The sequence below is a fragment of the Triturus cristatus genome, chromosome 3_1, assembly GCF_964204655.1.
Source record: "Triturus cristatus chromosome 3_1, aTriCri1.1, whole genome shotgun sequence".
In the NCBI taxonomy this organism is placed as follows: Eukaryota; Metazoa; Chordata; class Amphibia; order Caudata; family Salamandridae; genus Triturus; species Triturus cristatus.
The window spans coordinates 1,067,642,522-1,067,667,496 of record NC_140583.1 but is presented as its reverse complement, the minus strand read 5'-3'; the positions used below and the strand labels follow the sequence as shown (position 1 = coordinate 1,067,667,496).

Sequence of the window (24,975 nt, the reverse complement as noted above, 5' to 3'; positions counted from 1 at the left end):
ATGTCTGTGAATTTTCATTGAACTCCTGGTAATAAATATCTGTACCTTATAAATCTCCAGTGTAGATAAAAAGTGTTGATAGCCCTACATGCAAACTCTTTAATGTCAGCATGTGTACAAACATTAGTGGGTGACTAATGTATTGTAAACATAAGCAGTAGTAAAATCTCTTTATTCGGTTAAATAAATAACAATAAAAGATATAAAGCAGAGAAAATCTCATAAACCATACAAATCCATTCACAAGCAGATAAAATACACAATACACAGACCGTAAACCATAAATAAAAGAGAAAACAGGAACAATTACTGCATGTATCAGCGACAATAAAATATGATTGAATAGTGTGAACAGACTGAGGACAAGACACACGGATCTTAACAATGTACTCAAAAATTGACCTATGTTTATACAGGTGCGCATCTCCCCCAACATGAAGAGGAACACCATTTTTGGCCTAACTTGTGAAAACTGGGACTCTCTCAAAATGGGAAGCAGAAACGTTTTCCTTGGAAGAGTATGTAAGCTACAGAACATTACAATATGTATCATGGACTGAGCTGAAACTTGATCACACTTACAAGGATCTAAGGAGCCACTCGCATCCCAATTTTTGGAAAACTAAACCTACATAAGTTTTAGGGGCATATTTACTATACACATCTCAGCAAGAGAACTTGCTGTGCTGCATGAGAGAGAAAGAGAGAGCAGAAACGCTCCACATTTACAATGGAGCAAGGGTGCCTGCGTTATGAGCAGAATTGTTTTTGTACTGGAAGGCACACCTTCCTACACAAAAAGAATCCTTAGAGGCATATTCTGATGTGTGTTGAAGAATGCAGAACATATGGAAAGTGGAAGTAACAAGTATATATAAAGACATTTCTCCTGGTATTGCCTCTGATTTTGGTTCAAATCCAGGTTTACAAGTATTTGTAAATCTAGGTTTGCGTTAAAAGGCATACGTGGATGCATGGAACACCCATGCTCCACCCATGTAATGCCTACCCCACACAAAGTAACCCAAGGCAGTGCTATGTTTTGAACTTTGTATTTACGAAACCACAGAAAGCCATGCAAAGTGGCTTATCACGGCTTAGTAAATGCCAAAAATGTTTTTGGGTTGGAGCAAAAGTGGCACACATCCAATGTAAAATCATAGTAAATCTGGGCCTTAGTTTTCCTCACATATTTTGGCAAGAGGACTTTAATTTAAGCAGCAACCTATTTGTAATGTGCGTCTGCAACTCACACTAGTCTGTACCTTCTTCAAATGAAGTATGTGTGCACTTAAAATGTTGCTAATAGTTAAGTTGTGCACCAGATACATTTTACTATACTGAAACCTACTTGTCTTCAGGACTGCACTATTTATACTTCAGAGATGCATATACATTTAATGTATACCGTATATGTTTGCATATGTTTGTGAGCCCTTTACTACTTACTGTTGTTTCTGAAACAATCAAGCGGTTTATAGAGTAATTTGAGGAGTAGTAGTTTGAACGATGTCATCAGTAATGACATCAATATTGTCATTTAACATGTCATGAATGATGTAATATGTGAGGCCATAAGCAGTGCATGACAGAGGTGCAAGTCACAATTAACTCACTGAACTATAACAGGAGAATTATGGTGTTTTGTTTGTTGTTTAAGCATTAGTTTTTAAAATTCATTTCACCTTACTATAACATTACTTTTACTTTAAATAGCCCTGCCACCTCCCTAATACCCACCATGGTCTGTTGTGCTGCCATTGCCCTCCATCCTGCCCTGTGTGGTCTATTGTGCTGCCACTACTCCTGCCATCTGTCCCGTATTGAAATCCTGCTGCCCCTGCTACATACATCTTGCCCTCCATTTTCTGAGTTTGTGCCCTACCCTATTCCTCATGAGCTCAACAATCTGTTGTGCGGTCACTGGCCCTCACTCCTGCCCTCCATGGGTCACTGTGCGGCCACAGCTCCTCTTGCCTGTCCTGTATGGTTGACCTTGCTTACAGTTACAGCCCGAACCGCTAGATGGAATTACACCAAATTTGTCCGAAAGATAGCTCTTTGTCCAAAAAGTACCCTTTTTGTTATTTGGTGTAAATTTGTTCAGTAGTTTTTGAGAAATAAAAAAACACATTTTTATATAAAAGGAAGTAGATCCTCTCAGGATCCAACAGTCCCGTTCTAAAATGTCATTGGCTGCCAACAATTTAACCAGGAAGTGTCGGCAGCCATCTTGGGACTCAGCTTCAGTCCCGTGAAAAAACGTTTTAAAAAAGAGAAGGGGTCAGGGTAGGAATACTCTGACCCCCTAGGCCTCTTGAGGGTGTCCCGCAGGGACCCCGCCTAGGGCAAAAAAACATTTTTTTAATTTTTCAGCAGGAGTCGTGCTGGATCCGCGGTTCTCGCCAAAAATATATATTTTTTAAAGTGCAGACCCCCTCCTGGGGCTGCTTAAAGCTGTTTGGCCACCACCTCCTCGGGGCAAAATTTAAAGATTTGCAGGGGGGCCTCGTAGACCCCGGATCCCGGGGACCACCACCTCCCTGGGGCCTGCAAAATATTTAAAAACTGGGAGCAGGGCCATGCGTCTCCCCCTCCTGGGCCACATATGGGTTAGGGGACCACCACCTCCCCAAGGCCAGCTAATGCAAAGTAAAGGAGGAGGGCCACGCAGCCCCCTCCCAGAGCCAATTATGGCCCTGGGGACCACCACACCCCAGGGCCAGCTCCTGTGATCTCCTGAGGTGCTCACCCTCAATAGATAGCTGTGTGCTTTTGCTTGGCAGGAGCTGTGACTTTTCCTGACAAGTGAGAGCAAATACTAATTATGCTCCCAGCAAGCAGGAGCTGTCAAACTGGTCTCGCTGGCTGGGAGAAAGTTTTCCTTTGTTTACCTGGCTGCTGCCATGTGGGCAAGGAAACAGATGAAAGATTTCTCTTGCACTCAGGGAGCTGTATATTTAGCAGCTCCCTGAATGCGGGGGCAATGCCGGCTCCCACAGAAGGCGGGGAGCCAGCTGGGACCGCGAGTGCCTTGAGTCTCCCCAGCTGTCCCCAACAATATGCACTGGGTGCCCTGGGTGGGGCCAGGACACCCAGGTAGACATGGCCAGGCCCTGGAGGATGGGGTCCCCAGGGCCAAATTTAGCCCAGAAAGGAGGGCTGTGTAGCCCCTCCCCCATTGAATTTTTACCAGGCCCCAGGGGATGGGGTCCCCGGGGCCGAAATTGGCCAGGAAAAGGGGGTTGTAACTTCTTGTGCTTGGGGATGGCAAAGCAAATGTGTTTCTCATAATCTCATAATCCATGTTGAAAAACAATCTGAAATCCTTTATGGAGGTGACTGCTTAACATGCATTGAAAATGCAATAGGTCTCGCCTTTGATTGCGTTAAAGCCATTTGCTTTGCTAATGGTATTGTATTCTAGCTTTGCATTATTTAGTCTATATTTGTGAAATGTCGTAATTGTATCTAGTTAGAATTGTTTTGTTAGCTGTGTAGTAGTTTAAAGCTTAGCATTAGTAGGAAAAGAGTAGTGTTTCAGATTTGGGAGGTGAATGAATAGAAGAATAGTATGTGTGTTAATTTCGTATAGTGAGGATTACTTAAGGCAGATGGAAGGGGCAAGGGGAGAGCAACTATATGCACATATCACAAATATACACTAAATAATGCAAAGCTAGAATACAATAACATTAGCAAAGCAAATGGCTTTAACTTAATCAAAGGCGAGACCTATTGCATTTTCAATGCATGTTAAGCTATGTTGTAAAGCAGTGTGGCTGCTGTGCTGCGTACTGCAAACTTGGTGCTTACGTTGTGCTTAGTGCAGTGATGTGGGCACAGTGGCATGGTGTGGAATGCAGTAGTGTGTTGTTATATGGTGTGTGTTGGTGGGATGCATGTGGGGAGTATATTGTGGTTTGGATGTGGTGCACTCAGCTGAAAGGATGTGTGCATGGAGAAGCCAAGTGGGGTGAGCTCTGGTGTGAAACCCGTGAGCGTGAACCTAGAAATCCCCCCGCAACCAGCCCTTGCAGTTACTGACCTGCCGCAAATGATCTTAGTGCAGGGTTCAGGTGCAATGAGACAGAAAAGTCTATTATGTAAAAGGCACAGATAGTCAAGGAAACTGTGGCCTGTACCAAAGAGGAAAAAAAGTGGAGGAATGGAAGAGGAACATGTTAAAAGAAGGAAACAAAATGTACATTAAATTCAACGCTGGGAATGTAACACTATTTCTCAAATCAGGAGTGACGTCACTGTAGCTATTGAGTCATCATGACTTATCTGCTTATGTTAATTTCTGGAGTCATGTTGAAACTTGGCAGGATAGAGCCTTTCTACCGGGTCTTTTTTCCTCTATTATTTATTTATAAAACGAGTTTAATCTTCAGTACTATGAAACGATGAAGCCTGATGGTTTGAAATTTCACTGTCAGAAAGTTCGTGCAGACTTGATGCTCCGTGGCAGTTTAGCAGAATGATAATAACTTGTGTCTATACTGCGCCTAATGCAACAGTTTATTGCCCTTTCTAGGCACTGCAAATACCAGGTTTTACAATGATGAAGCTCGGTGTTGCAGGGCTGTTTGTTATGAAAAAGTACAATGCACCCAGACTGCTCCAATCTGACAAAGGGTGCCACCGAGGGTTGCTTTCCATGAGAAAACGCTTAGAACTTCAGGCCTCTACAAACAAGGCCACAGGGCTATTAGTATCAAGTACAGTGCTGTGAGGCGGTCTGTCAAGGCACTTTGGGGTGCTGGAAGAGGAAGCACAAAGTTTTAGCGCTGCTAATTAAGAATAATTCACACTTTATTTATTGCCGATCTTTGCATGGTGAGCATCGCTGAGTGTTAGTGGAATTCCATCCCATTCCCCACAGTGGTTTCCATTACTCGCTGCATAGGGCAGCTTGGGAATGCATTTTGCAGTGAGTGATTGCAACATTTTTCTATGTGCCAAAATAGCATCCCATAACTCACAGGGGAACTTTCAAATGCCCCCACCCTAAAAAAGCGGAGGGCTGAGGGTATCCGATTCAAACTCTGGCACTTGTGACAAACAGTGTGATCCTAGGATAGATTGCTTTGGCCTGACTGCCCTCTGCACCCGCACTGCACACTCTCATACTCTGCTGCTATAGGAGAAGCTAACAAAATGTGGCAAGGGACGCAAACAAATTGATTACACGCGCTATTTGTTTAAAAATGCAAGTGCGCTAAGCAGGCGCCGTGCGCATGATGGTAAATCATAAAAAATAAAATAAACCTTAAACGCGGCACGGGTCCGTGAAGCGGGCGCCGTGCCACAAAAGAAACTTTGGTTACACGCGCCATTTGTTTGAAAATGCAAGCGCTACGTGGGTGCCGTGCTGATGATGGTAAAGCATTTTTTTTTTTTAATTAAACATTAAACACGGATTAAATTAAATGTGCGGCTGAGAGATAATGAGCAAGGCGTTTGTTCCGAAAGCAGTCAGATACAGAAAAGAAGTGCAACAAGCCTCGATGTCATTTGTTTAAAAATGCAAGTGCGCTAAGCAGGCGCCGTGCTCATGATGGTAAATCATAAAAATAAAATAAACCTTAAATGCGGAACAGGTCCATGAAGCGGGTGCCGTGCCACAAAAGAAAGTTTGGTTACACGCGCCATGTGTTTGAAAATGCAAGCGCTACGTGGGTACCGTGCTGATGATGGTAAAGCTTTTTTTTTTTTAATTAAACATTAAACGCGGGTAAAATTAAATGTGCGGCTAAGAGATAATGAGCAAGGCGTTTGTTCCGAAAGCAGTCAGATACAGAAAAGAAGTGCATCAAGCCTTGATCTCTTGTGTTTATGGGGCCATGTCTTTAAACACATGGCCCCATAAAGATAAGAAACCTTTCATGGCAGAAGGAAAGCAGGCGAGCCCGTCCAAGTGGGCCGTCTGAAAAAGCTAAAAGTACACGTCATAAAAAACTCTTTTCCAATGGCTGGCCACCCATTTAGCATAAACGGTGACGCAACCAATGGAAAAGAGGGGCGGGGCTTAAAGCCCTTTACCAAAACTCCTCAAAATCATTAAATCTCGCGAGCGAGCTGCGCATGTGCTCAGCAACGCTAGCCGAGACCTAAAAAGCTTCTGTGAATGCCACGGCATATTTTAAAATAATGCTAGTCTATCATGTGTGCTGCAGACTCCAAACAGTCTCTAGAGAATTTGTGAGACTTCCAGAAAGGCACGCACTTTTGAAAGAAGGGAAGCCACATATCGCATTTCAGAGGCATCAAACAGCAACAACGGTTCCCGGTTCCCCTATAGGCTAGCCTTTATTGTATACACTTTCTTTTCTTCTTTAAGTACTCACTGTGGGAATAAGATAACCTATAGCACTCGAATAGAGACAATGCTCATCAAGGCGGTACACCAACAAGATTCAAACATGATGGAATTTCGCCAGGGTTCCCGCTCTTCTTCACTATGGTTATAACTTATATGGCCCCAGTAGACCTCTCTGTGCAGGGCATAGCCATCCCACAATCCTTCCGGAGAGATTGGCACTGAAAGTATTATATCCTAATGCAGCAGTGGGTCATATCATTGCCATCAGTGTTTTAATATTCTGCTGAATTATTCAAGGATACGTCACATAAAAAGTGGCTTGTCGAGGGTCTGTGAGATGTTTTGTGGGACACAACTGGCTGCGAACTGCTGACTCTGACCAGATTTCCTCGTCTACTGTTTTAAATACTGTGTTTGCTACTTGGCTTGCTCTTGAATGTAAAAGAGAGTGGAGGAGGGAAAAAGCCTTACATAGCTTTTCTAAGAATCTTATCTAAATATTGGATTCTCTGGCCCAGAGCTGAGAAGTTACTGCAGCCAATATGACGCGAGTTTGATAAAGTGCTCTGCAGTTTAATGCAATTCAGTCACTCTCTTTCCTTTCCCTCTATTCACATCCATCTCACTTCCGGCAACTCTGAGCTCTGTCTCAATCTTTAACCCCCCCATCCTCTTTGTCTCACTTATCTCTCCTTCCCTCTCTGAGTCTATATCCTATTTCTCTATTCCCTTCACTCTCCTTTTTTCTCTCTCCACCAGGTTCTCTCTTTCTGCTTTCTCCTACCCCATTCTCAAACTCTGTTTTCTTCTGCTCTGCATCCAGAAAGCACTATGCTCCAGCTGAGCGATGAATCAGGGCAAAGGCTAGCAGAATAGGAGCAAGGTCTAATAATTACTGGTTATGTGTGGCAGGAAGTAGGGATGAGTAGAGTGCTCGATAGATAACACTGGTCAGTGGTATGACGAAAAGAGTCTTTCACTCACCTATTAATTTTGCCCCAGCATGTAGCGCTGCTCGCAATCCATGTTGTAGTACAGCACAGCAGTTCCATGGTCAACAGCACAGGGAAAAGCAGCAGCAACGAAGCAGCAGCAACACCACCGATATATCAGATTGCCGCCGGCACTGACTGGCGCAATCGCGCATGTGTTGTCCAGAAGTCACCTCCACCAGTTGGAAAACAGAGGCTCCAACAAACGTGGATGCTATTGGTCTAGAGTCACAAGAGACAAAGCAATCTGAATGCATTTGACAGGGAGGTGGTGTGGACGTGTTGGGAAAGGCAGATGAATCAGGCAAAAACAATTTGGGTGCTGGTAAACTTTGCTATTCTGCGGTTAGTGGAGTTTATGCCAAACTCTGCACTCCAAGCGGAGGCAGAGTGTGCCGTCCACCCATAGTGACTGCATTGCTGATCTATTGTGATGACTGATTTATTTCTTGTTGTCTTCTGGTGAGAGCAGAGTCCATGATTCTCCCTTTTAATTACCCTGAGTAAGCAAATGCCCAAAATAATCTGCAAGCTCTGCCCGTTTGGCCATGTCCCGTTTTCCTTAGTAGTATGCAAAGGTCTCCCCACCTTTCCCCACATTGATGGACAGCTTAACAAAAGCCCTTCAAGTGCATTTCCTGCTAATTGTGATGTGTTATTGATGCAGAGGAATAAGAGAATATTTCCACCAAACAAAGAAGCACTTACATCATTTAATTGAGGGGAAGTACCCCTGTTTGGTGGGGATTCACCTCTTTCTGGACTTATCCTCTTCTTTTGATGAGGATTCAGCTTATCACAGATTTGTGGATGAAGACCCTCGAGTAAAAATCACATTGCCAAAATGGCATACACACCTCATGGCCCTTTAGGCAGCTATAGTGTAGAATAGATGTTTTCGGCAAAACTGGGGACTCTTCTTAGAAAAAATTAGGTTTGATTCTGGCCATAGTGCTAATTTTACAAAAATTAAACCTCAACAGGAAGCACTTACGAATATCAACATAGCAGGTGCCCCAGTTAAAGCTCCACTTCAGTAAAGTACAAACGATCCTAACTTCTTGGGCTTGGCAAAGGCAAAGCATGTGTGTTTCCTCTTGTACTCCATGTTGAAAAACAATAAGAAATTCCTATTGGAGGTGAATTCTTCATTGATCTATTGGAGTGCAATCTGATGTGTAGTAACTGTGAAGAGTGGTTTTGTTCTGGTTATCTACAGGTGAGAGCGGAATTCCTGGTTCTTCCTTTTAAATACCCTAAGTATGAAAATGCCAAAAATGCATAGTACCACTCACACACCCACTCACAGACCCACACAGGTACTCACAGACCCACTCACAGACACACACAGGCACTCACACAAGTACTCACATACCCACTCACAGACCCACACAGACACTCACACACCCACTCACGCACTCACACAGACACTCACAGACCCTCTCACAGACCTACACAGTAACTCACTCACCCACTCTCAAAGGTGACAGGTTACAGTTAAGATTAAAAAGTTTTTAGAAACCTAGAAATTCACTGAAAAAAAGGTTACAGGGACATTATAGTTAGGCTCAGATTTCACTTGGGCAAACCATTGAAATTTACTAGTGATACTTATCTGAGCTAATTATACCTTACACTCCGTAATGTACTGCTCACATATTACATCACTCATGACATCGTCAATGACATCACTGATGATATCTCAAATAAAATCACTGATGACATCATCCACAGAACCACTCATACTCCCACTTACACCCCATACAATCTCTCATACGTCCACTCACAGAGCCGTACAACCATTCACATACTTAGTCACAAACCCATTTAACAACTCACACATACCCACTCACTCATTCACTCATACAGCCATTAACACCACCAAATTACTCACTCATACAGCCACACACACCCACACAGTCACCCATACAGCCACTTATTCTAGCACTCACTTACCCATAGAGCCAATCACAGAGCTACTCACTCACTAATAGCCACTCACACAACCACTCACTCATCCACACAGCCACTCAAACTAGCACTCACTCTCACATACAACTACTCACACAGCCACTCACTTACCCATACAGCTACATGCGTGAACATGGAATCAGAAGACTGCTCTGACAGGAGCCGCTCATTTATAATTCACTGCTCCAGCTTGGAGCGCCCTACAATGCCCTGTGAGGGGATTTATGTTAAATTGTTTAAGCTTGATGGTGCCCCTAGAATAGGGATTATATTTCTTGGGCTCATAAAGGGTAAAAGAAATACTCTGAGACATATTTGTTTTATTTAAAAAACAAAACAAAAAATGTGTCTTTGAATATTTACTTTTACATTTTTTTACCCACAAAATGTAATAATAAAAATGATGTGAAAAGAAAGAGACACATATATTTGTAATTAAACTTTATTAAACATTCAATTGGCAATAAATATTAATAAACATTGCAGTGTGTGAATTATTTAAATATACATTTAATTAAAATTATTGGTATTATATTTTGTTGTTGAAGAAGGCCTTGCATGATTTTGTGTTGGGTGTCCTGAGGGCCAGGTCTCACAGCCAACCCTGCTAAGAGTCCAGGCCCTGCGGCCACACCCTGCTGCATACGACCAAAGGCCATGCTCGGCGGGAGTTAGCTTTATGTATGATAATAAAATATTACTATACATTTTAAAAATCTAGACATTGACTGGAAAAATAAAGTTTAAAGTGACATTATAGTTAGGTGAAAATGTCAGCTAAAACATGCCATTTTAAATGTACAATACCATTGTAATTCACCAGTTATAGTTATTTCAAGTAACTATAACTCATGCACTATGGGAACTATAACTTGTGCCCTCTCCATGCACTGCAAAACTTACCTCACATACTACATCACTCATGACATCTTCTATGACATCCTTGATATTATCACTGTAACATTTGCAATGAAATTATTGATGACAAAATTGTGCATGAGTTATAGTTACTTGAGGTAACTATAACTGGTGAAATTAAGTAGTTTTGGACATTTAAAATGGCATGTTTTAACTGACATTTTCACCTAACTATGTTACTTTAACCTTTGTTTTTTTCAGTCATAAAAAAACAAATATAAACAGTGTACAGTACATAAATACACTAAAAAAAACAAAGGTTAGAGGGACGTTATAGTTAGGCTCAAATTTCACTCGTACAAAACCATAGAAATTCAGCAGCTATAGTTACCTGAGCTAACTATACCTTACAACCCCGCAATGCACTGGTTGTGACCTCACATATTACATCAGTGATGACATGATCAGTGACATCACTGATAATATCTCAAATTACATCTCTGATTACATCACTAATGACATCATCTAGTGAGTGTAGGTATTTTGTAAGAGTTTATGATTGTTAAATAGACATACTAACCTACTACAAAAGTTAAATGAGTATACAAGGTTCAGTACTACTGCGTGATACTACTTCTAACATATATTATGTAAGTGGCTGTGTGACTGTATGTATCCTTTTGTGTATGTGTGTGTCAGTGGCTGTATGGGTATAGAAGTGGTTGTGTGAGTAGCTGTGTGGGTGAGTGAGTTGCTGTGTGAGTGGCTGTATTGGCAAGTGGGTGGGTGGGTGTGTAAGTGGCTGAATGGGTGAATGAGTAACAGTGTGAGTGGGTCTATGGGTAGGTAAATAGGTGTGTAATGACTGTTTGGATGAGTGAGTGGGTGTCTGAATGGCTTTATGAGTTAAGTGACTTGGTGTGTGTATGGGTGGGTGAGTGGCTGTTTGGTTAAGTGTTTTGGTGTGTGAGTGACTGCTTTGGAGAGTGAGTGTCTGTGAATGGTTGTATGGGTGAATGAGCAGATGTGTGAGTGTTTGTATGGACGTTTAACGGGTATGTAAGTGGTTCTGTAAGTGTGTGGCTATGTTGAGAGGCTGTATGGGTGAGTTAGTGTGTGTGTGTATGACTGTGTAGGTAAATAAGTGGGTGTATGAGTAGCTGAATGGGTGAGTGTGTGGCTGTGTAACTGGCTCTACAGATGAGTGACTGGTTGTATGAGTGTCGGTAAGGGTGAGTGAATGTTTGTGTGAGTGGCTGTATGAGTGAGTGAGTGGTTGTGCCTCTATGGAGGAGTAGGTGGGTGGGTGTGTGAGTACTGGTATGGTTCTGAGTATAGGAATGTGAGTGGTTATGTGGGTGTGGGAGTGGGTATACGAGAAGATACATGGAGTGTGAGTGGGTGTATGAGTGTTTTTTTGGATGATGTCATCAGTGATGTCATTTGAGATGTCATCAGTGATGTCATCATTGATTTCACTGACCATGTCAACAGTGATGTAAAATTTGAGGTCATAAGCAGTGCATTTGGGGATGTAAGTTACAGTTAGCTCAGGTAACTATAACTGCTGGATTTCCATAGTTTTGTATGAATTTGAGTGAAATCTGAGCCTAACTACAACTTTTGAGTGAATTTCTAAGATGTTTTTTATTCTATCTCCTAACGATAATATCCCTGTAACCTTTGGGTTTTTTTAAGTGAATTTCTAAGGTTTATCTAATTCTATTTCCTAACCATAACGTCCCTGTAAACTTTGTTTTTTTCAGTGACTTTCTATGTTTTTTTAACATAGTAGTTGTGTTTGCATAATGGTGGAGAAAGCGGGCAGGCCTCCAATCAGCTCTCAAGAATCCCACTGTGTTGGACTTACTGGAGGTAACAGGAGGGCTTCTTGGTCCCCAAGTACCCTCAGCATCCAAGAGGACTTCATCCCTCAACCAGTAGACTGCTAGAAGGTGTATTTGCAAAGTGGTGTAGAGAGGAGGCATGGCCTTCCAACACTTTTCAGCAATCCCGCTGTATTGGACTTACTAGAGATAACAGGTGGGTTTGTTATCCTCCATGGACCCTCAGCAGCCTAGGGGACTTCATCCCCCAACTAGTAGTTTGCTAGGAGGTGTATTTGCAGAGTGGGGTGAAGAAAGGGGGGTGGCCTCCGAACACGTTTCAGCAATCCCGCTGTTTGGGACTTACTGGAGTGAAAAGGAGGGCTTGTTGCCCCCCAAGGAACCTCAGCTGCCAAGGGAACTTCATCCCACAACCAGTAGTGAGCCAGGAGGTGCGTTTGCAGAGTGGTGGCGAAAGGGGGTATGGCCTAAGCAGACCCCTTAGCAATCCTGCTTTTTAGGACTTATTGGAGGTAACAGGAGGGCTTGTTGGCCCCAAAGGAACCTCACCATCCAAGGGGACTTCATCTCCCAACTAGTAATGCAGAGTGGTGATAAAAAAGGGTGGGGCCTCAGGCAACTCACCGGACCATTAAAAAAAAAGTAATTTATTTTTAGGGAAAAGAGGCCATGTGCACCCCCTTTACAGGTCCTATTGTGGCTCCAAGGACCCGACTGAACCCCCTGGGGTCAGGCTTATCTGCAATGGAGGAGGGGGCCAATTTCAGTCCAGGGGGCCCCATCCCCTGGGGTCCACTCTTTTTAATATGATAGCCCCCCTCCACAGGTCAATTTCATCCTCAGGGGCCCTAGTCTTTGGGGCCCGGCCTCTATTATGGGTGCCCTGGTCCCACCCAGGGCAACCACTCTGTTGGGGACCACTGGGGGAGCCTTAAGGTATTAGTGGTCCATGCCGGCTCACCCGCCTCCGGCGGGAGCCAGCATTGCTTTCACAGAGAGGGAGCTTCTGAACATGCAGCTCCCTCTCTGTTAAAGCAATTCTGCTCCACTTTCAACAAGCAAGACGATTTTCAATGCTCTCACTTGCTGAAAGCGGAGCACAGTTTGCGTCCATTTGACAAATCGCCACAAAACTTTGCAGACCTATTCTTCCTCCTACATTGGCAGATGATTCAATGTTTTGCAGTGATTAGTCAAAGGGGTCAAGGGCCCCCCTTCCCCAACCACCACAGGCCCTGGGGACAGGGCCAGACTGGCCATAGTGGGCATTGGGTCTATTCCAGGGAGGCTGTAAGGGTGTTTTTTTTTCAGCAGCCGGGGCTTGTTTTGTTACTGGGAGCCAGTTTTGCAGCACCACTGCAATCTCGGCCCCCAGTCACAAAAGCAGTGCACACTTGCATATCCCCGCCCTCCCTGTGTCTCTTCCGCCAAATGGCCAGGGCTGTTTTAGGTTCCCAGTCCAGCTGTGCCTTGGGAGCCCACCCCCGTGGCTGAAATTTCTCAAAAGGGGAGGAGGCTGTGTGGCACCCCTCCCAGGGCCTTTTATGCCCTCCCGGACCCCAGCCCCCTGGACTGGCTCACTAGCTGTGTCACAGGGAGCCCAACCCCAGGACACAGCGGTTTCCCTGCCTGTACTAGCATGGGCAGGGAAACATGTGTTTGCTCCTGCCTGGCTGGAACTTTTGTGAATCTCCTACCATGCGTCAGCAAACACAAAGTCTGCTTCCAGTGGGCAGGACTTTAAAAATGCTACAACTATCTCGAAGCAGACTTTTGATCTGTTTCCCTGCTCACAAAGATTCAGGCCGGAAAACAGATCAGCAGATTGCTCCCGCCCTGAGGGAGCAGCATAAATAGCTGCTCTCACCAGGTGGGAGCAATGTCAGCTCCAGCAGCATGCGGAGTGTTGGCTGGGGCTGCAGTGGTCCTGGGGCTCCCTCCGCGGCCCGAAATATTGTAGATGGTAGATGCCCAGGGTGGGCACCAGGGCACCCACGTTGAAATAAAGCAGACCCTGGGGATGCAGTCCCAAGGGCCTCCTAAAGGATTGGGGATGGGGGGCTGCATGTCCCCCCTCCACTTTAGGGAAAAGGAATAATGGCCTTTGGGGATTGGTCCCCAAGGACTAATGAGGCTCGGGAAGGGAGGTCATGTGGCCCCCTCCCCTTTAATAAAAAAAAGCCCTGGGGGATGGGCTCCCTAGGGCCTAATATGGCTTGGCAAGGAGGGACAAGCAGTGCTGAAGGAGAGCTCAGGAGCAGCACATTAGTGTAATCAAGTTGAGACGTGATTAATGCGCAAACAATGATTTTTCTGGTGTGCTCTGGTAGGAATTTGAGTGTTTCTTTTGGTTTTCAGAATGGAGAAACAGACTCCTAAGGTAAAATAAACAAAAGGCTTAAAAGGGAGGGCATTGTTTAACTTGACCCCCATGTTTTTGCAGTACTGGATTATGCTGGGGAAAAGGCCACAGGTGAGACAGATCTGATATCGAAGGGGTACCAAAAATCAAGATTTCGAATTTCTCCAAATTTAAACATAAGCAGATTTTGTACATCAAGCCTCCAACTGCTGATAAGCAACCCTGGAAGTTGGCAGAAACCGAGGCATGATAGTGTTTAAGGGCAAACATTAAATGGGTGTCATCGGCATGAGACACCATGTTGAAGCCCCACTCCTGTGCAATCTCAGCAAGAGGATACAAATAGATATTTAAAGGCACTGACATTAGGTCAATCCCAGTGAAACACAACAGATGACCTCAAGAAAACTTGATGTAAAAGGGGGGAGAAAGGCTTCCTGCTTGCAGTTAGAGAGGAAAGATTTAATCCATTTCCACACGGTGCCACTATTTCCAACTTTCTCCAGTCTTTGCAGAAGGATAACATGTAACACAGTGTCAAAAGCCGCTGATAGGTCCAGCAGAATCACGCTATTGGTGCCTGAATCAAAGCAGGTTTTGATGAACGTTATCACCTCAAGAAGTGCTGTCTCAGTGCTGAATCCATATATGAACCCAGATTGAGATGGATGTAGCACATTGTTTGCTCAACAAACTTTGTGATCTGATGATTGACTGCAGATTCCAACATCTTCCAGCAAGCGGGAGAAGTGAGATCGGTCTGTAGCTAGCAGGGCAAGAGGAGTCCAAGTTATTTTTTTTTTAAGAATGGAAGGACCAGTGCCTCCTTCCAGCATGCAGGCAATGAACTAGATTCAAGGGCGAGGTTAAAAATAGCATTAATATGTGAGTTCAATGACTGAGATCCTTTTTAAGGATACATGGTAGATGCAGGTCAAGTGGCGAGCAAACGTGAGCTTTTAGCATTAGTCTCTCTGAGTCCTCAAAGGGCAGCTTTTCAAAAGAGAATATTGAGCTATTAGACACAGAGGAGTTTAAGCCAGGAGTAGCCATCCCCTTGTGTGTGGTGATGGAGAACTTAGAGTAGATATCGAACAACTTATCATGGAAAAAGCCTGATAGTTTGTGAATGAATTCTTGGGACACAGGTGTCTGGTTCTCAACAGGGGGGTTTATTAAGGACCTGACAGTGTTGAAAATTATACGAGGAGCGCTGATTGCCTCTTTAATTTAATCAGAGAGTAGTGAGGCTTTGGCTTTTTTCAAATATTTTTTCTAAACTGTTTAATAGCTATTTCATACCTTGATTTGACTTCCTCCGAGAAGTTATGTTGCCATTGTCTTTCTAGGACTTTACACTTTTGTTTTTCAGTTTTAAGAGAGGTAGAGAACAGGGTGCTGAAATGGAGGTCCTTCTGTTTTTGCTCACTCTCAATAAATCAATCAATCATGGTATTTATAAAGCGCACTACATACCCGTGAGGGTCTCTAGGCGCTGGAGGTGGGAGGGATGCTGCTACTGTTCGAAGAGCCAGGTCTTGAGAAGTCTCTCAGAGGTATTACATCGTCAAGACTAGCCTTAAGATTCAAATTCAAAGAGGATTCTTCCAACTCGATATCAGTGCAGTGGCTGACTGCAATATGGGAGCAGACCTGGTTTAAAGTGGCCTTGTCAATGGAATGCCACGGGTAGTAGAGCAATGGTCTTGATAGTTTAGGGGGCCTAAGGCATGAGTAGCTCTAGACTAAAGGGAACTAAAACGTGATCAGTTCAGGAATAAGGGACTGTGAAGCCAACTTCAGGACAGGAGATGTTTGAGAAAACTACATCAAGTGTGTGTCACCTCTTATGAGTGGGACCCTTGACTCTCTCTCTGCACGAGGTTGAGGTCAGGCAGAGATTCAGTAAGCTCCTCTGCAGCTTGGCCTTTATGGTCATTGATGTGGGTTGGGGTCCCCAGCACCATTACAGGCTCGAGTAGAGGGGCAACATGGCCCTCTTCCTTTTAAAAATGGCCCTCGGTATAGGGTTCCGAGGGTATAAAGAGGCTCCGGAAGAGGGGCCCATGCGTCCCCTGTCCTTTATAATTAGGGCTTCCAGTTTTCCGTTTTTACTGATTTTTACAGATAAATACAGACAGAAAACTATTTTTTTCCTGTCTGTATTTATTTTAAAATACAGAAAAATATGTTTTCTTTGGATGTTTTTTTACTGTCATTCCTGAGTGCCAGGTCAGTAGGTGTACAGATTGAGAGGTAGGGGAGATTAAAAAAGACAATACATTTCTTAATTAAGCTTAATTAAGTGCAAATCTACAGTTATTTATACTATTCTACAATGCAAGTGTTTTCAGATGACGCTGTTGCACTGCATACTGCTAAAACCTTTTGGACATTCAAATGTGAATGTACATTTATCAGTCAAATAAATGTGTAAAAATACTCATGGCCGCTTCATTTATACAGAAAAAACAAAATAGAAATGGATAAATACAGACAAAATTAACAAAAAATAGATATGGATAAATACAGACGGAAATGTAGAAAAAATAAATACCATAAAACCGGGAGCCCTATTTATAATATATATGGGGGGTGTGGTTCCACAGGTTTAATGAGGCTCGTGGGGGGGGTTTAGGCGGGGGGGGGGGGTTTCACGACAACTCTCACCTTCTTTATTGGTATCGCCCCAGGGCATCGGATCCCCGGGCCGATAAGGGCCTGCTTGATGTAGTAATGAAAATGAGAAGGCTTCAATGTTAGTAGTGCATTTATTACTGTTGTGGGAGCGCCACCTTGTGTTGCTGTAGGTGACATCTACTGGTTCAGAGAAGAAAAAGGCTGTGAGGCAATGATCGTGCTCGTTTTGGAGATACTTATTTATTATTCTTGATTGCCCTCTAACGGTTAACTTGTGTATCTACGTTGACACTAATTCTACTTTACAGGTTTACCGCCCCAGTGAATCAATGCTGTCATGTTTTGCTGCAGGCCAAGAGAAACTTGCAATAGAGGTGGTCAGTCCAGCAAGTTCAAAAAGAAGTCATACAAGGGTTATGGTTCGGTTGTAAGAGCCAAAGCAGGAGCCGAGCCATCTAAAGGTTAGACGTGCAATCATCATACATCATGAAAAAAGTATAAAGACTTTATATAGGAGTCGTAGTGCATAAAGAAAAGTATGGAAACTTTGATCCTGAGTGCAATGGGTGCAGGAGCAGGCTCAGAGAGAGGAGTTGGCCTAACGGCTAGGGCGCTCGACCTCGGAACTGGGTTCGAGTAATTTCGCTGAACATCCTGTGATTCTGGGCAAATCACTTAATCTCCCTATGCCTAACAAAAAATGAATGTGTGTCCTCATGTAACATAACTGGTGCTATGTAAAGCGCTCTGATACCTGATTGGATTCGGTCAAGTTCTGCAAAAAAAAAAAAATACAACAAAATGTTCGATAATTATTTTGATGGCCTTTCAACTCCAGGTAGCTGCATATTCAATAATACACATGCACTTCAATGAAAAATAAATACAAGTTAAATGTATCTTTGCCAAATGCATTTTCTGGTAGCAAATCTAGATTGGTTAATACGATGACTTCAGATATCTGTGAGGAAACCGGAGGGTCACTGATTTGAATCCTGGTCGGTGAACTGTGGAATGGTGATATGTGTATTTTGAGCGCTACGAGGGCCTAACCTGAGGCAGAAAGCACTGTGAACATGTAAGTCATTAGTTGAAACATGTATTACACACAATATAAGACAGGCTGTACACTGTATAAATATACTTCCTCAAAAGGTGCAAAAAGCTTAAGTGTTTAAGTTCTTGCATTGCTTTCAAAAGTTGCCATTAGCAACTCGGAGATGGCACCTAGTGCAAACCTTTTCATAGGTTTTCATTAAAGGGGCACATTCCAGGTTGTGATTTGCTGATTAACCAATCACACACATTTAGATTTTTTTTCAAGTAGCAGGCACCACGGGGAGAAGACTGGTTACTTCTTTAGCTGTATGTACCTTTCCGTACTTCACAGTAGAAGAGACCCATACATCGCAGGGCAGCCCAACCAACCATTCAGCAATGTTGTTTTTTTAAATAAAAATATGAAATCTGTTTTGTTAAAAAAAAAGCTTGGGGTTGTTGTTTCCACACCTCTTCAACATTTTTATATTATATAATTGCATTGCTTTCTGTCTGAAGTAATTGTTTTTAAAGATGAACTTTTTCACTCCGCCAAAACTATGACAATAGTGCCATACATTAACCAAGGAATGTTAGTTTGCCATGTGCATTGTATATATCGCCAATATTGTTGTATGCGGATTAACACTATTATCTAGTAAACCATAAATAAGTGAGTTGTGTATGTAGATTATCCAGACAGTGCCACCTTGTGGCAGACTGTCACAAGCATCGGTGTTGGCAATTAAGTGTAGAGCACAGGAAACCACCTGCTCAAATTAAGCTCTGAGTGCCTGCATCTAATGTTTTTGTCTTCTAAAGCTGCAATAGGGAGACTGAAAGGCAGTGCCTGGGTGCTTGACTCTGCTCTATTTTGGCTCACCAGGCCCCATAGGACAAGGGCCTAGCTGGAGCCAGGCATGGACTCGAGCACACCTTTACCATGCAGTAATTTAGTGCTGCAATCTCAATGAAGTTATGTAATTATATGTTCCATAATATCTCACTACATTGCCAGGGCTGGGGAATGTTATCACCAAGTGTATTATGTTACTGTGGGTGAGATAGAGCTCACTTAAACCCAACTGAGCTGCCTACTGCTATCTTACTGTAGATTCAGGGGAGATGTGCAGCAACATCTCAAGCTTCTGCAGTAAAAGTGTGCAGTATATCTTGATGCAGGCTAAGTGAAGCTGTGCAGTAATATCTCACTGAAGGCACAATGGAGTCCTGCAGTAATATGTGACGTGCCCTATAGTGACGCCTTATTGTAGCTATAATTAAGGTGTGCAGTAATATATCAAGGCACATTGGTGCATGTTTTCCTAACTCATTCATAGGACAGTGGAGCTGTGGAGTAATATGTTAAATTCTGATGAATGAGTGTAGTAATATTTCACTCCAGACCAGGTAGAGATGTGTTGTTATATAGGATTTCAAGCCCCATACAGCTCTTTGGTCTGAGGACATAGTCTGTGGGACCCGGCCACGGGACAGCTCTGTTGCCAGAGCTCTGAGGCTGCATACCTTGTGCAGATAGCTCTTCCGTCGAAGTCATAATCTGCGCAACCTGAGAGATAGCTTTGCTGTTTGTCATGATCAGTGCTATTGACAGATAACTCTTCTGTCTTAGTTCTTGTCAGTTTAGCACTATGAGCACTGATCGGCATAACCCCAAGAGAAAAATCTGCTGAGTTTCGTCATAACTTGAGAGATGCCTCTGCTGTGTAAATCGTGATCTATTTAACAAGAGAGAGAGTCTGGGTCTTTATTTGTGCAATCTGAGAACTAGATCTGCTGTCTGAGTCCCGTGTGAAATTATGACTTCTAATGTGTTTTTCTGACGTGCATGGAGCAAAGCTTGAATAGTAACAAAGCTGCTTCCTGGTCCCCTCAACCCCAAGCCTAACATATCCTTCTTTTCCCCAGGGATGACGGGCCCCCGTGGGGACACCGGAAGTTCCGGAGCCGGCGGCCAGAAAGGTGAGAAAGGGACCCCGGGAACGTGCCCCGCGAATCCCCGCTCAGCCTTCAGCGCCAAACGAAGCGACACGCGCAGCCCTCCGCCGGCGGACCAGGCCATCATCTTCGACCAGGTCCTCATCAACGAGCAGGGCCACTACGACGCCAAAACGGGCAAGTTCATGTGCCAGGTCCCCGGCGTCTACTACTTCGCCGTCCACGCCACCGTCTACCGGAGCAGCCTGCAGTTTGACCTCCTGAAGAACGGCAAAGCGCAGGCGTCCTTCTTCCAGTTCTACGGCAACTGGCCCAAACCATCTGCCCTGTCCGGGGGGGTGCTGCTGCGGCTCGAGCCGGAGGACGAGGTGTGGGTGCAGGTGGGCGTGGGGGAGTACAGCGGGCTTTACGCCAGCGTCAAGACGGACAGCACCTTCAGCGGGTTCCTGGTTTATTCTGACTGGCCCAGCTCCCCCGTCTTCTCCAGGGTGGACGGGGACCTCCGCTGATGGACCGCGGTTCCCATGCGTCTAGAAGGGTGCAGGCCGCTTGAACCTGTGAGCTTGGCTATGGTTCACTCTCCGAAGGATCAGGTGGAATACAAAGCCCCAGGGTTTCATATATATCATATCTCCAATATTACTTGACTGGCACTTTACTAAGGAAGTGTCTGTGCCACGTGCCCTGGGTGTTAGTGCAGACACAACACAGAGCTAGGCCTCTCAAAGTGACCAGCCTAGGGTGTTCACTATTTCTGTTTTGAGCTGTGCAGCAAGGCTGTGTTGTGCAATAATTCTAAACGCTCACGCTTGTCTTTCTGTTTTTAGAAAAATATGAAAAGATTGTAAAGCTGACAGTTACTCAGCAATAACAGCAAACCTCAACCCATAGCTTGTCAATGATGAATTATTTACCAAGACTGCATATTAATCATATAAAAGAATAGCGCGGCCAGTAAATTCTAATGCTACCGAAATACAGACAAACACAATCTCCTGAGTCTCAGTTACAGAACTTGAAGGGTAGAGGGGACAAACTGTACTTTGAGGCTACGTGGGAAGATTTTCTAACTAAAAATAACACTTTCTGCAAAGTACCAGCACCTCTCTTCAATTTGGGGTTTTCAGAAGTGCTTATTAGAGCTCGATGCTGAAAGTTCCATCCTATGTCTCAAGCTGCCTCCTAGTAAAATCCTGTAAATAGACACTCTGAGGCTGTCTGGTGACTTGAAAGACAGTCTGGGATCTCGCCTACGGTGGCTCCATTGGTGAAAGGCTTATTTTCTGATTATTCCCCAATGTCAATAGCAGAGGTGTTCCTTCTCTGTATATCAAGCATCTAGGATTAGATTTTCCTTTAGACATTTCTTATTTGACAATGATACTTGGAGGTCATGAGTCTTGACTTTTTCTGCCGAGAGGAAACAAGGAATGAAAAGTTATAAGCAATGCACATTAGAGGAGCACAGGGCAGAATGATAAGGCTTACGGGTCTGTAGATGCCCACAGATGCAGACACATTACTGAATAAGTGATGTTTTACCCGGATCTTTAGACAATAGCATCCCACACAAACAGTGCTTTTGTTGTCGAAATAGTGGAGGGGACGGAATGAATGTTGAGATACAGAGAAAGAAGTAAAACAGGTTCAAATGTTATTAAGTACTCCCTCCCCCCAAACACAAATCACAGAATAAAAAGCCCTAAAGTATTTTCTTTGCACTTTACCCAAGAGCATTTTTAATGATCACTTTAGCACACACACACATTTGAATGTATTAGTGCTTTCATGAATACATTAATGTATTTCATAGTTGTGTGTTGCATCTTTGCATGTGTACCTCCCTGATGTTTAAGCGGTGTAGTAGAGAACAGTATGTTGTCACTGAGGCTAATCATTGGTGCATCCTTTTCAAGTGCACATTGTGTAAGGAAGGTTAACATGTGTAGTGCAGGTTTGAGGGACTGGTGAGAGGGCTCATTCAATTAATGACAAGACTTAATTTTCAAGGTTGGTTTGGAGGAGGGCGCTCCTTCATTTACAAAGGGTGCAACGTTACTCCCTCCAACATGACCTAAAAATGAACATTCACAGGTAAAGAGAGAAATGTTCTCCTGTGGATCATATACACACCGCTCCGCTCTTGGTAAATGTTGCGAGGTACAGGGGGTTGTGTCAGATGGGCTAGATATGTGCTGTGTGCTGGTTAGTGCCTGTGATGTGATGTGATGTGCTGCGCACTGGTTGGTGCCTGTTATGTGATGTGCTATGAGCTCCCACCCCAATCGTAATACTGCGGGTGGGCCTGCAGTGTGGCGGTGGTCAGACCACCACGGCGAGTACGGTTAATGCCTATGATATGTGCGCACTGGTTAATACTTTAACACAAAGTTACGGGTCCCGAGTAGGAACCCTAGGAGGGTAGAGAGGTCCTCAACAAAGAGAATTGAAGGGATACGTCTGCCCAGAAATATACTCAATGACACAAAAGTATCTCCTCTGGAACCAAGATGGCTCCTTTGGAAACATCGAAAGATGAGGAATCGTCTGTATGCCAGGTGGCAGCACACCCACTATTGTGGGTGGGAAGGGAAAGAAACCCTTTTCTTTGTACAGCCGTCACCCACTCTAATAGTGACATGCTTCATCATCGGGTTCACCCCAACTCCTAAAGGTCAGGGTGGGCTCAACTGTATTCCAAGGAGCACTTATGAAGATTAGGGCGTAACTTTAAAGATAAAATTCCGCACCCACTCCAAAAGTATCTGACTTGAAATTATGAGAGCTCCTCTTTCCCAGTGCCAGCACTCACATTCCATTTAACTTTAAACCAGCAGTAGCTTCGGGGTATTTACAAATTGCTTTACGTTGTGTTTCCTCAATTTTCTTTTTCAAAGAGTTTAGAGATTTATTTTCATTTTAAAAGCTTTTGAATTGTGTTCAGAAATAAAAAGATTATTCCTCTTATCATGACATCGTCCTGATCCCCTCTTTTCCAGAATGTAAAACTAAAGCTGTCTCTTCCAGTTGTCGCTTTTTCTATTTATTGATTCGAAACAAGCACAATCCTTGTCATAAGAAACCCAGGGCTTAAAATGATGACATTTGGGGTGGTTTGTACAAATATTAGAGTTTGCTATTTGCTAATTGCGATTCTTTGTGAATCTCAATTCGGAAATCGAAATTCCTAATGTATGAAACCCATTCAGTTTAATTTATCAATTCCTAATGGGGTCCCAATCGACCTACCTCATGAATATTAATGAGGTAGGTTCCAATATGCGACCCATTAGGAATCGCGGCCATCACAGGGATCGTGGCCTGCTGGGGTCAGAAGTTCCCCATCTCTGTGATTGCTTTTTAATAAAGCAAACTTTTTTCTTTTTTAACTGCAGCCCACTATCCTTAAAGGAAAACAGGATGCGTTTAAAAAGAAAAAATGAAACTTTGAAGTTTTGTGTTTTTTAAGAGCAGGTGACGATCCCTTGGACCACTACCTGCTCTTATGTTTCAACATTCATGATTATCACCACCCTTGAGGTATCGGTGAAAAATTAATGTTTTGTGACAGTTATGTGGTCGCAAAATATTCAGACATACCATTACGATTCAGTATTAGGAAGGGACGCCCTCAGAACGCTCCTTCCAAATACCGAATCACTAAAAATCAATTGCGATTTAAGAACATGTTACCGAAACGCAATTTGTGCTTTGTACATATGGAAAAGCATTTTTGCTGTCAATAACGGCCCAATGCTGAGAATCAGACCGTATCCGACCACAAAAATGCTTTTGTACATATGAATCGTGATTACTAACGACAAGCCCGTGTGTTTAACTTTACTGAAGTTCTCACTGAGCTGTTTTCTTATCCAATTGCTGATATGCTTGAATCTTTGGATGTTTCCTTTATCATTACTGACTTCTAGTCCATTTTTATCATCCCTGCTGTAAAACAAAATGCAATATTGTGTTGTTATCTTCATTGTTGTAAAACAAAATGCAATATTTTGCATAAGAGTTATACTTGCCAGTGCTGTCTGTTGGGTACATGTACCACAGAGCCCTTAAGTTTTGTAGGTCCACGTCGCGCGTTCTTCCAGTCCAGGTCTGTTCTTTGGATTCTTTGCAGTAGTATTATTTTGCTATCTATTTACAGGACAACAAATACCAGAATGCTAAGAAAACTATAGACTAGATGATCTACTCACATGTGGACATAGGAAGCTCCAGAAGTCTGAGCTTGTTCTGTACTCTGCTGTGGGTGGATGGAAGTGAGATGGAGCTCATTTCCTGAATCAGTAGAGGAGTGATGGAAGAACTACTGACACTAGGAACCTATTTAGGAACACCTAAGTGCAGCCTATCTCATCCTTGCAAGGTCTTCAAACCAGACAGCACAAGCTGTCTGGTGGCGAAAAAACCTTTTGGGGGCTTACAGTGAGTTTACAACCCGCCCCTTACTTATCAGTGGTTAACTCTATCGTCATTTTCATTTGCTTGATTCATATTTAATGCATTCCTCTTCATTTTTGTTTCTCCTCTGAACCACTACTTCTTTACCATCTTTTTGATTGGCCGACTTGTGTCCTTCCACTGTTCACTTTTTAGGGAGCTACTTTTCTCTTTTTGTTTAAGCACTCATAAAAGTGTTGTGATCCACCCGGACCTTCGCCACATTAGCTCATTGCCCCGTATACATTCTCTGGCTAGGCATGGCCAGAGTCTATTTAATAAAGGGGTGTAGACCTCACATGGTCTTCTGCCAGTACCTTACTTATTTTGTGTGTGTGTGTGTATGTAATTTGCCAGCAGTGACCAGGCCGTACTGTGTGGGGCAGTGGCGTCACTAGGGTTGGTGTCACCCGGTGCGGGTAACTCATGGTGTCACCCCCTCACGACTTACCTCATGGACCTCCTCCGCTCCGAGTTCGCCAGTGGACACAGTTGGCAAATAACGGGTCCATACAGAATCATTAA

General features: G+C 43.7%; 1 protein-coding gene across 3 annotated transcripts in view; it reads left to right on the top strand.

Moving 5' to 3' along the window:
• The window catches only part of C1QTNF5 (C1q and TNF related 5), a 130,129-nt gene extending 107,164 nt beyond the window's left edge, over positions 1–22,965 (top strand). For all 3 annotated transcript variants that reach the window (XM_085645922.1, XM_085645924.1, XM_085645923.1), the window contains one exon: positions 19,966–22,965. In XM_085645922.1, coding sequence (XP_085502048.1) covers positions 19,966–20,504 — 539 coding nt within the window. In that variant the 3' untranslated portion in view covers positions 20,505–22,965. The remainder of the gene's footprint in view (positions 1–19,965) is intronic.
• Positions 22,966–24,975: the final 2,010 nt, after the last annotated feature.